Genomic DNA, 12,600 nt, shown 5'->3' with positions numbered 1-12,600 from the left:
TTAGGACAATGATACAACTTTTGAACACTTTATTCCCAATGTTTCTTGAACCCTGTTACTTGTTATTTTAAAACTGTATAGTAATTATAGTTAAACTTTTTATGGCAGGATCATGAGATTTGTATGTTATGATGTCATTATATGAGGTGATTGATTGCAGGAAATTTTAGTAGCACATTCATGCTGCTAAAGAAGTGACAACAAGTTTTGTTTTTTACCTATAAGGTATAATGGAAGTTGTATTGTCACTTTTTAGTCCTAGTTTTATGATGTATTCATGTAGGAGGCCTAGGGCACCACCAATTGTAAGTACACCAGTAACTATGTCAGTATATGTATGGAGTTTGTATGTTCCCTCCCTGTGCTTATGTCGGTATCCTTCGTACTTATACATTAAGGCCTCATTTACACGAGCGTGTGCGTTTTGCGTGCGCAAAAAACGCTGCGTTTTGCGCGCGCAAAAGGCACTTGGCAGCTCCGTGTGTCATCCGTGTATGATGCGCGGCTGCGTGATTTTCGCGCAGCCGCCATCATAGAGATGAGGCTAGTCGACGTCCGTCACTGTCCAAGGTGCTGAAAGAGCTAACTGATCGGCAGTAACTCTTTCAGCACCCTCGACAGTGAATGCCGAACACAATATACACCAACCTGTGAATAAAAAAAGACTTTCATACTTACCCAGAACTTCCTGCTTCCCCCAGTCCGGGCTCCCGGCCGTTGCCTTGGTGACGCGTCCCTCTCTTGTCATCCGGCCCCACCTCCCAGGATGACGCCGCAGTCCATGAGACCGCTGCAGCCTGTGATTGGCTGCAGCCTGTGCTTGGCCTGTGATTGGCTGCAGCTGTCACTTGGACTTAACTGTCATCCCGGGAGGTCGGACCGGAGTTATCGGTAAGTCAGAACGTCTTTTTTTTTTTACAGGTTCATGGATTTTCGGAGCGGAAGTCACTGTCCATGGTGCTGAACCAGTTTAACGCTTTCAGCACCGTGGACAGTGACTGTCTCCTGACGTCGCGTACCCGAACATTTTTTACCGGTTTCGGTCAAAACGAGTTTGGCCGAACCCGGTGAAGTTCGGTGCGCTCATCTCGAATTTGACACTCCGTTTGGATGTTTGTAAACAGAAAAGCACGTGGTGCTTTTCTGTTTACATTCAGGAGTTTGACAGCTCTTGCGCGAATCACGCAGTTCGCACGGAAGTGCTTCCGTGCGGCATGCGTGGTTTTCACGCACCCATTGACTTCAATGGGTGCGTGAGTGCGCGAAAAACGCACGATTATAGAACATGTCGTGAGTTTTTTTCTGCGCACACGCGCTGAGCGCAATTCACGCATCGTCTAAACTGCCCCATTGACTAATATAGGTGTGTACGACATGCGTGCAAAGCACGCGCGTCGCACGCGCGTATATTACGTTCGTGTAAATGAGGCCTAAAATGTTTGGTTTTTTTGGCTACGACTGAGTCTATCAACCAGTATTTTAAAAGAAAACAATAGAAATAATTTTTCTTACCTGTGGTTCAGCTTCAAGGTTTATTTTATATGGATCTTCACAAATTTGCGGAGACCACATCCTAGTTTCAGCTCTAAAGACAAATATATACATTTAAAGATCCATATTATTTAGTGGATTAATCGTATAGTACTGGTTATTGTTAGTTATTATATCTTACATATAAACTAGGTACATTTACCAAAACTGAGGGAAATAATAATAGACGGTAATAGACTAACTTCAGCAAGACAGGCCAAAGTGCAATTCCATCCAAAAAATAATTTCACACTGCAAAATCTGCACCACAAGAAAGTTAGAATGTTAACCTTGCTGCAATTTCTTTACTGAGTGCAGGTATACGGCTTTCCTCTACTAAAAAATTTACCCAGGGGCACAATTGCATCTCTGCGCATCAATTCTTCCCATCGCAGGGGAGTCCATTCCGCTTGTCCTAGCCCAGGTAGAAGTCCCACCCAGGATACGTTTGTGTGAAAGCAGTTCATTCATCTTGTCTTCGCACACTATTTTAGATAGAGCAAACTGTTTAAGCTTCATTGTATTAATTAAAAGTATGTATAAGGAGGCAAAATGTCCTTGGGAAGGCGGCTAAGTCTCAGAATGTGGGAAGTGTGTATGGGCTCCATACACATCCTGTAATGTTAGTGACTCCTTATGTCGTTTTTATGTATATTTTGTAAAAAAAATAGAATGAGTTTCTATTCAGAAACAAATAGTTAGTCTGGAGGTGAAAAATATTGTTTATAATGTATTCAATTATTCATATGACTGGTGCATTTGTCAAATGACACTTCACAATGCTCTCCTACTATTGATTTCTATAAATAATGACAGTACCAAGGATACTTGGGCCTTTTTTCACAAAGAAACTTGTGTGTGCTCATTGTCTCCCCAGCTGGTGAATCTTTAGCCCACAGACAACCTCACACTTAACAGGGTCCTGATGTATAAGTAGCAGCTTTGCTCTACTGTAACTTGGAGACACCAGCGAGATATCCCACTCACACCTGCGGGATCCAAACCAGCACGGAGAGGACGGGAAACAGACAAAGAACTGCGGTGAGTAAGCCGTTGTCTTACGGTCTTGCTTTCCCCTCCTCTGTGGGGTAAGTCCTTTTCCGGTCTAACAGGCCTCGGGATATCTCAAGTGAACTTATCTTAGGACTTGTTTCGTTTTACATGTGCTTCACTTGTCTTTTAGGCATATGTATCTGTGAGTGATTGAGATAAGCTGAAACGGAGGTGTGGAATGATCCCTCCCATTGTGGTGTAAAGACCAACCCGAGTCTGACGCTGTTTTATACGGCCTTACCATCGGACACCCTGGCACTACAATTGGGGTGTTGATCAAAGTATCTCTCAGGGTGGCTGAGTGAAGTGATGGTGTATAAAGCCGCCCACTGAAGTTTGGTAAGGGTCTCCTGTAGTTCTCTTTGGTACCCAAGTGAGGTGCCAGGAGTTGTTACGTGTTCAATGAACTATACAAATTCTTTTAGCGATAGAGCGTGTGACCGGGTGAGGGGTTGTATAAGGCAACTGTCAAGATGTTGAGGAAGTCCCATGAATTGTGACTTGGAGTAGGACTTGATAGCACCTGGGGTACTCTCTAGGCATTGCCTCTGGCTTCTGCTCCATTTACTCAATAGCGACCAACACTTGACAGAACTCTGATAGAAGTGACAGGACCAAAAGACCCCGCGACTACTGCTGTGCATACGGCCAAAAATGAGAATAGGATAATAGGGTTCAAATGGTATTATTGTAACTGGATCTATAAAAATAGTTTTCAATAAAAAGTGAAAGCATGGTAAGAAGTATCCAAGAAAGTCATGAAAAGGAAAGGGAAAGTTTCAGTACCAACATTTGTGGTGGGACAGAACGAAGGCAATAGAAACTATGAGTCAGAAGAACATACCACAGCTAGGGAAATCTCTAACTATGACCGTCAACCTACCTAAAATCTCCCCAGTGAGTACAATTACTGGAGGCACAACAGCCAAACCCGCACATCCAGCCCAAGCTCAGGCTATGCCTGTCAGTCCTCCAACATACCCTGATATAAGGACGGTGGTGCGGGGACAGGAATGCCTTATAGATAATTGTAATCTAGGTGACCAACCGGTAAGCTTCAAATGTGGAAATCCCAGTACACCTGGCGACCCAAGCTGCTCAGCAGCATCGAGGACAAGTAGAAATTTAAACCAAACACCTGTCCGTAGCGAGAGCCCTATGGTGAGACGTATAAGTTCCAGTCTCCCTAGAGGTTACCCCTACACCTGATCTAGTTGGGAATGTACTTGTATGTTACAATATCACGGAATACTTCCAAGTGCCCAGACTGTCATTATGTAAACCCGCACATCCCCACATCAAAAAAGGGTCGCAGTGGTCATCGAGACCCCAGCTCCTCCTCCCCCATACTATGAAGGATAGACTGAACTGATGCCTACGGCACCAGTGACACTTAACATTCCTTTCTATGTGGATGCATATCCAGTGATCACACAGACCACTTTGGTTTCACAACCACAGGCTCTTGTAGATGGCAACATGCAAGATCAGCCCCCCAAGCCCAAACAACCACCTGGTATAAGCCTTGGTCACAGCCGGAACATGAGTATGCTAATACATTATAAGTAAAAAATAAAGTTGTAAGTAAAGTTATCCCTTAATGGAATTTAAAAAAAAATTGTAACAAATAAATTTTTTCCCAAAAAAAGGCATTATTTTGCGTAAAATATGTTTTATTGCCCATACATTACATAAAAACCAAAAACCCACACATATTAGGTATCTACACGACCGTAATAACCTGAAGAATTAATTTGACCGTTTTTTTTTATTGTGAAACGTTAACAGGATAACAAAAAAAACAATGCAGAGAATTGCTTTTTCCTGCATTCACTCTCTAAAAAATTAGTTTATAACTTACACAGTGAATTTTTTTCTACTCCTAAACCATGCAAAAACAAAATACAAATTTCTCCCGCATAAAACAAGGCCTCATCCAGCCTTGTTAATGAAAAAAATAAAGTTATGGCTGCTGAAGGGCAGAGGGGCAAAAACGGGCAATTGTAGCTGGGCCTTTTCAGGCACGATCATTAAGGGGTTAACACCACTGATGTTCTAGGTTAAATTTAAAGCACTGCTCTTAAGTAACTCCTCCATTTAATCCGCAATAACCGCTATAGCCCCACATTAGTAAACTGACACCTGCATGTCTTGCAGGGTTGTTATAATCTGGAACAGGAAGGAAATGTATACCTGTCAATCTTTAGGCAAAGTTGGTCAGTTGCAGCTTTAATTCTGTCCTGTGCTTCAGCATGTGTCATGTTGTCAGTGCTGTATCCATCAATGGCAAGTATCACATCTCCAGGGCACAAATTAGCAACAGAAGATTTACTTCCCGGTGTTATCTGAAATAATTAAACAGAACTAGTATATGAGTTGACGTAAAAAAAATCCACATCTTTATAGAATATAAATGTGTATACCATCTATAGAGCAGAAGAAACGGGCTATTGTAAAATATTGTCTGCTGACAGGGAAGCGGGAAGATGTGGAGAATCCCTCTGCCCTGCTCTATTAGAATAACCATAATAGAGTTTGATAGAGAATGGTTGTTTATGCTGTCTCTAATATGTAGACACCAAGACCTATGCTAATAAAGCTTAATAAGGGTGTGTTCACATCACCGTTAGTTTCTGCCGAGGGGTTCGGACGGAGGTTTCCGTCGGGTTAACCCCTCAGCGGAAAGTCAAACAGAAACCTTAGCCTCCGTTTCCCTCAACATTGAACTCAATGGTGATGGAAACCTAACTAATGGTTTCCGGCTGTCAGGTTGTAAAAGGGTTCCGTTGTTTTGGACGGAATCAATAGCGCATGTCGACTGCGCTATTGATTCCGTCAATTACTGGTACAAGCTCAAGGTAGAGATATTACTACCCTGTTATTGGTCGTTTTCAAGCAACTCAAATAATAGGTACTCTCCCAACTTCCTAAATCTACATTATTCTCTATGGAGGCTTCTTATTCCCCCTCCTCCCCTCTCTCTGTTCCTCTCACCAGTGTCTCCCAGTTTAAGTACCTAAGCATATTGGTGTCAAGTGACGTGGGACAATATAACGGCCACTGCTCTCCCCTCAATTTCCCATTTGGTGCAATCCTCACCTCGCTCATCTGTATTAGCATTGTAGCATGGGTTACTGGGCTTCTCTAGGACTTAAGTATTTTGGAACAAGTCTTCCAAAATAATTTCCATGTTTTTTGGAATGTCAAAGCACCTATCAAGTACCTGCTGCTGGGTTCTATAGATACCTATACTTCTGGCATGCACTCTTGGTGGAGTTTGGTTACTTGCAAATCTCGGTAGGCAACTGTAGCTAGATCCGGCATACGGAGCAAAGTCTCTAATTTAAAGTCCTTACTAGCATCTATACTATCCTACAAACCCTTTGATAAGGCCTTTCAAAAGTGGTCTGTAGATATCCAGCAACTCTACGTGGACGACTGGGAGGATGTGGTAGATTTCTTTCTCCATACAGTGTTCAGGGCTAGAGATATGCTAACCAAATATAAATGTATCCATAGGGTATATTACACTCCAGCCAGACTGAAGACGCTAGGTATTTCTGACGATGATGCCTGCTTTACATGTCAAACTGAACAGGGCACATTTCTCCATGCAATGTGGTCCTGTGAAAAAGTTATCTCCACTTCTGGTGGACCGTCCCATTATTTATAAATACCCACTATAACTTTCCTGTAGTCCTTTTTGCCCAGGTGTGTCTTTAGGGCGTCCTAGATAATTTAATTTCTGGCTCATATAGGAGGCAGTTTTTTAGGTTCCTATTCTGTCGCCACAAAATAATAATCATGGCCTTGAAGTCTACCGATACTCCACCCCTATCAAACTGGTGAGTTTGGATATCCATTTTTAGACAATTTTTTTAATAAATACCCGCTAAAAGTTGACAAGCTTTGGCCACCATGACTGGATAACCCCACCACCACACTAAGTGATGCTAATTAGTTTGGCTTAAGGATTTTGTCTTATATGTGGAGGAAGGGCAGGTGAGAGTGTATATGTTTGAATATATGTGTGAGTGATCGGATCTCATAGTATTTAAGGGTATGTTCACACGCTTACTAACCAATGTCTGAAAATACAGAGCTGTTTTCAAGGGAAAACAGCTCCTGATTTTCAGTGTTTTTTGTTTTTTTAGCAACTCGCGTTTTTCGCTGCGTTTTTTACAGTTGTTTTTGGAGCTGTTCTTCTATAGAGTCAATGAAAAACGGACGCATAAAAAAACGGCCCATCGGAAAAGAACACAGTTTTTCCCTTTGAAATCAATGGGCAGATGTTTGGAGGCGTTCTGCTATCGATTTTTTGGGCTGTTTACGTTACCGAAAAATGGCCGAAAATAGGCCATGTGAACATACCCTGATAGCTGCGCACATGCCAAATGTGTTATGGTCATGTTAACGTTTATTAAAACTAGTGAAATTGTGTATTGTCTACATTTACACTAATATCTGTATTCAATGGATCTTTGACTCTGAATGTCTGTTGTAACTGCAAGTTGGACATATTTTGGTCCTATTTCTGCAAAAATATAACTTTAAAAAAAAAAAGTTCTCAAGTTTTCATTGACAAGAGGTTTAGTTAGACAGCTTTTTTTAGTGCTCATTCTGAAACATTGTATCCTACTTTATTGTTGGATGTGTAATATCAACAATAATATGCCAATCATTAAGTTTTAACCGCTTGACGCACCGGGACATACTGGTATGTCATGGATGTAAACTGTCACCCTGTCAAAGGACAGGGTGGCAGAACTGGGCCATCAACTGTTTATCACAGCAGACTGACCAATCACAGCTCCGTGAGAACAAGTATGTGATGGTGCTGGCTCAGAATCTCAACGTCGGGTGTCGGCTGTATATTACAGCCGACACCCCGCTGTAATGGCCAGGACCGGAGCTAGGCTCCGATTTGGACGATTAACCCCTTAAATGCAGCGATCAAAAACGCAGAATAAAGTGTCATTTATAGCGAACATGAACGCAGTAAATTTATTTCATAAAAATCAGAATTTATGGTTTTTGGTCAACTTGCTTGCCAAAAAATGAAATAAAAAGTGATCAAAAAATCGCATGTACCCTAAAATGGTTCCAATGAAAATAACAGATTGTCCCGCAACAAATAAGCCCTCACGCAGCTCCGGTGGAGAAAAAAATAAAAAAGTTCTGGCTCTCATAATACGGAGACGCAAAATGTGCAGTGTTGCAAAAGCGGATAAGATTGGGCACCATTTATCAGTGCGACACTGGCCACACATCTGCGGATAATTATTTATTTACCGCATTATTATAATCTCTTATAATACCATGATGTACCCCGCACAGCTTACATATGCCCCCACATTATAAACTGAAACATCAGCAAAACCCCAAACAAAACAACTACCAAGCAAATTCTGCGCTCCAAAAGCCAAATTTTTGCTCCCTGCCTTCTGAACCCTACAGCGTGCCCAAACAGCAGTTTACGTCCACATATATGGCATCGCCATACCCAGGAGAACTAGCTTAACAGTTTATGAAGTATTTGTCTTCAGTGGCACGAACTGAGCACAACATATTGTGCACTAAAATGGCATATCAGTTGAAAATTGCAATTTTTACTTTGCACTATGCACTGAGCGTTCGTTTCTAATAAAAAAGAAAAAACCTGTGGGGTCAAATAAAAAATGCCTTGAGGAGTGCAGTTTCCAAAATTGGGGTCACATTGGGGGTTTGTTTTACTATTTGACACCAGAGCCCTGTTATTGTGGGCCAATGCTACTAAAATCACCAAAATGGACCTCAAATTCGCATGGTGCTCTTTTACAAGCCCTGTCATATGTCCAGGCAAATGATAAATGCCTTGAGGGGTGTAGTTTAAAAAATGGGGTCACTTCTCAGGGTTTTACACTCTACTCTGGTACGTAATGGAGCTCTGAAAATGCGACATAGTGCCCGTCCAGCAAAATCTGCGTTCTATAAGCCAAATGGCGCTCCTTCCATTATGAGCTCTGCCATGTGCCCAAACAGCAGTTTAGGGCCACACATGGGGTATTGCCATACTCAGTAGAAATTGGGTAACAAATTGTGTGGTGTTTTTTTTCCTATTACCCCTTGTGAAGCTAAAAAAAATTGGGAGCAACTTCTACATATTTTTGCAAAAAAATGTAATTTAATTTTCGCTGCCTAATTCTAATAAAATCTATGAAACACCTGTGAGATCAAAATGCTCACTATACCCCTAGATGAATGCCCTGAGGGGTATAGTTTCCAAAATGGAGTCACTTCTCAGGGGTTTCTACTGTGCTGGTACCTCAGGGGCTCTGCAAATGTGACATGGTGCAGAGAAATCAATCAAGCAAATCTGCATGCCAAGTAGCGCTCCTGCCTTTCTGAGCCCAGCAGTTTATGACCACATATGGGGTATTGCCGTACTCGGGAGAAATTGCTTTACAAATGTTCGGGTGGTTCTCCTGTATTCCTTGTGAAAATGAAAAAAATGCAACATTTTAGTAGGAAAATTTCGATTTTAATTTTCACTGCCTAGTTCCAATAAATTCAGCAAAAAAAAAACAGTGGGGTCAAAATGCTCCCTATACCACGAGATAAATTCTGTGAGGGGTGAAGCTTCCCAAATAGGGCCACTTTTGCGGGTTTTGCACGGTTTTGGCCCCTTGGGGGCTTCGCAAATGTGACATGGCACCGCAAACCATTCCAGCAAAACTTGAGCCAAGTGGTGCTCAGTCCCTTCTAAGCCCTGCCGTGTGTCCAAACAGCAGTTTATTACCACATATGGGGTATTGCTGTACTCGGTAGACATTGCTTTACAAATGTTGGGGTGCTTTTTCTCCTTTATCTATTGTGAAAATTAATAGATCTGAGCTAAAACTCTGCAAAAAAACCTGCAGGGTCAAAATGCTAACTATACCCCTAGAAAAATTCTTTGGGGGTATAGTTTCCAAAATGGGGTCACTTTGGGGGGGGGGGGCTTGCACTGTTTTGGTCCCTCCAGGGCATTGCAAACACGACATGGCACTGAAAACCATTCCAGCAAAATCTGGCGCTCCCTCCCTTCTGAGCCCTGTCGTGGGTCCATACAGCAGTTTATTTCCACATGTGGGGTATTGCTGTAATCGGGAGAGATTGCTTTACAAATGTTGGTGTGCTTTTTCTCCTTTATTCCTTATAAAAATTTAAAATTTCTATGTTTTTTCAGAAAAAAAGTAGATTTTCATTTTTACAGACTAAGGGTATGTTCACACGCACTGTTTTCAGATGTAATTCGGGCGTTTTACGCCTCGAATTACGCCTGAAAAATCGGCTCCATTACGCTTACAAATATCTGCCCATTGCTTTCAATGGGTTTTACGATGTTCTGTTCCCACGAGGTGTAATTTTACGCGCCACTGTCAAAAGACGGCGCGTCAAAAAAGTGCAGGACACTTCTTGGAACGTTATTGGAGCCATTTTTCATTGACTCCAATGAAAACCAGCTCCAATTACGTTGGTAAAAGACGCCGTGAAAAACGCGAGTACTTGCAAAAACGTCTGAAAGTAAAAAGAAGCCTGCGTCAAAAAAGTTCATGTCACTTCTTGGGACGTTTTGTAGTCGTTTTTCATTGACTCCATGGAAAAACAACTCCAATAACGTCCGTAAAATATGCCGCGAAAAACGGGAGTTGTTAAAAAACGTCTGAAAATCAGGAGCTGTTTTCAGGTGAAAACAGCTCCGTAATTTCAGACGTATTTTGCTACTGCGTGTGAACATACCCTAATTCCAATAAGTTTAGCAAAAAACCTTTGGGACCAAAATGCTAACTATACCCCTAGAAACATTTCTTGATGGGTGTAGTTTCCAAAATGGAGTCAATTTTGGGGGGGTTTACACTGTTTTGGCACCACAAGACCTCTTCAAACCTGACATGGTGCCTAAAATATATTTTAAAAAAAAGGAGGCCCCAAATTCCACTAGGTGCTCCTTTGATGCCTGTGTTTCAGTCCATTAGCACACTAGGGACACGTGGGATACTTCTAAATACTGCAGAATCTGGCCAATAAATATTGAGTTGTGTTTCTCTGGTAAATCTTTCTGTGTTACAGAAAAAAATGTATTACCAATGAATTTTGGCAAAAAAAAAAATGAAAATTGTAAATTTCACCTCTACTTTGCTTTAATTCCTTTGAAACGCCTAAGGAGTTAAGAAACTTTTTGAATGCTGTTTTGAATACTTTGAGGGGTGCAGTTTTTAAAATGGGGTGATTTATGGGGACATTCTAATATATAACGCCCTCAAAGCCACTTCAGAACTGAACTGGTCCCTGAAAAAATAAGCTTTTGAAATTTTCTTGAAAATGTGAGAAATTGCTGCTAAAGTTCTAAGCCTTGTAACGTCCTAGAAAATTAAAAGGACGTTCAAAAAATGATGCCAACATATAGTAGACATATGGAATATAAACTAGTCACTATTTTGTGTGGTATTACTATCTGTTTTACAAGCAGATACGTTTAAATTAGAAAAATGCTATTTTTTCACATTTTCTCTAAATTTTGGTGTTTTTCCACAAATACTGAATTTATCGACTACATTTTTTCAGTAAAACAAAGTACAACATGTCATGAGAAAACAATCTCAGAATCGCTTGGATAGGTAAAACATTTCAAAGTTATTACCACATAAAGTGACACATGTCAGATTTGAAAAAATATCGATTGTCCTGAAGGGGTTAATAGCATAAACATGGTATTTACCTTCACTCACAATTGTGTTTGTGAGCCAATCCTAAATGTAGAAAATATTTTTCTGGTGATGTTTCAGCATCATATAATTTGTGTCAAGTTCTAGGATGATTAAATATGATAACATTTTAATGCATGTCAGTTTTTCCCGCCTCTTTCCCCAATACACCTATTCACACAGGCTGTAATTGTCAACAGTGTTTAATTAAATCCACTGTGATTCAGTGTTAAACAACAAGTGTGAGGGCACCAGTTTTAGTTGGTGTGTGGCCGATGTCCTGTAAAATTACTCAGGCTGCAAAACCTCGTGTAGTTTTACCACAAAATGCAGCTGGTAAAACATGTTAAAAATCATGTGGCCAAAACCGTATTTGCTGTTTTGCGTCTTTTGAAGTCGAGGAGCAGCAAGAAAGTTTTATTTCCTTGTTTTGTGTCTGTAAGGGAGGGGGTAGCTGCAGGGCCGCCATCAGGAATTTCAGGGCCCCCTACAGCTAAATTTTCTGGGCCCCCCTACCGTGGCACCGCCTGTTAACGGTACTCCGTCCAGCACCATATCATGGTACCCAGGGCCGCCATCAGCGGGGGTATTATGGGTACTGATGTGAGAGGCCCGGCCAAACCTAATTGAAAGGGGGGCCCGGCAACTGCCGCGACTTGCCTTTGGTAGAAAAGAAAAACAAACCCCTGCAATGGGGCTTGTTTTTTTCACCAAAAGAATGTCGTGAGCTGCGAGCCCCCCTTTCAATTAGGTTTGGCCGGGCCTCTCACATCAGTACCCATAATACCCCCCCTGATGGCGGCCATGGGTAGCATGGGGGCCGTCAAACACTGCCGCCCGTGCGACCGATCGCGCGCACCCGCAAACTCCCGCGCATGCCCACCCGCGACCGCCTGGAACCGCGCACCGAATTTTGAGGCAGATTTTGACCTGCCCACACTATCTTGCTGCGTTTTTTGTCTGCGGCGATTGAGGACAGCAGACAAAAAACGCAGGGAAAAATGCATTTTCTACCTCCCATTGATTTCGATGGGAGGTCAGAGGCGGAACCGCGGCAAGAAAGGACGTGCTGCTTTTTCTTTTTGCCGCGACTGGCTCCCATTGATTTCAGATTAAATCAATGGGAGGCGGTATTGGAAGTTCTTTGGTGCTGATTCTGACGCAGTGTCCGAGTCAATATCAAGGCCCAAAAACTCTGTGAACTGGGCCTTATTGTTAGGGCTTATTCAGACGACCGTGTAATACATCCGTGCAACGCGCGTGATTTTCACGCGCCTCGCACGGACCTATG

The 12,600-nt window shown here is 42.1% G+C and overlaps 1 protein-coding gene and 1 long non-coding RNA gene across 5 annotated transcripts in view; one reads left to right on the top strand and one right to left on the bottom strand.

Moving 5' to 3' along the window:
• LOC142751880 (uncharacterized) overlaps nucleotides 1-12,600 on the top strand; it is a 71,732-nt gene that overhangs the window by 39,883 nt on the left and 19,249 nt on the right. Inside the window, exon 4 of the long non-coding RNA XR_012883012.1 lies at nucleotides 2,408-2,571. This is a non-coding gene — a long non-coding RNA (uncharacterized LOC142751880). The remainder of the gene's footprint in view (nucleotides 1-2,407; nucleotides 2,572-12,600) is intronic.
• The window catches only part of PDLIM3 (PDZ and LIM domain 3), a 46,996-nt gene that overhangs the window by 15,550 nt on the left and 18,846 nt on the right, over nucleotides 1-12,600 (bottom strand). For all 4 annotated transcript variants that reach the window (XM_075860176.1, XM_075860175.1, XM_075860178.1 and 1 more), the window contains exons 2-3: nucleotides 4,777-4,928; nucleotides 1,513-1,585 (exon numbers count right to left, since the gene is read on the bottom strand). In XM_075860176.1, the coding sequence (XP_075716291.1) occupies nucleotides 1,513-1,585; nucleotides 4,777-4,928 (225 nt within the window). The remainder of the gene's footprint in view (nucleotides 1-1,512; nucleotides 1,586-4,776; nucleotides 4,929-12,600) is intronic.

The sequence above is a fragment of the Rhinoderma darwinii genome, chromosome 1 (assembly GCF_050947455.1).
Source record: "Rhinoderma darwinii isolate aRhiDar2 chromosome 1, aRhiDar2.hap1, whole genome shotgun sequence".
Lineage (NCBI taxonomy): Eukaryota > Metazoa > Chordata > Amphibia > Anura > Rhinodermatidae > Rhinoderma > Rhinoderma darwinii.
This window is presented reverse-complemented; position numbering and strand designations above follow the sequence as displayed.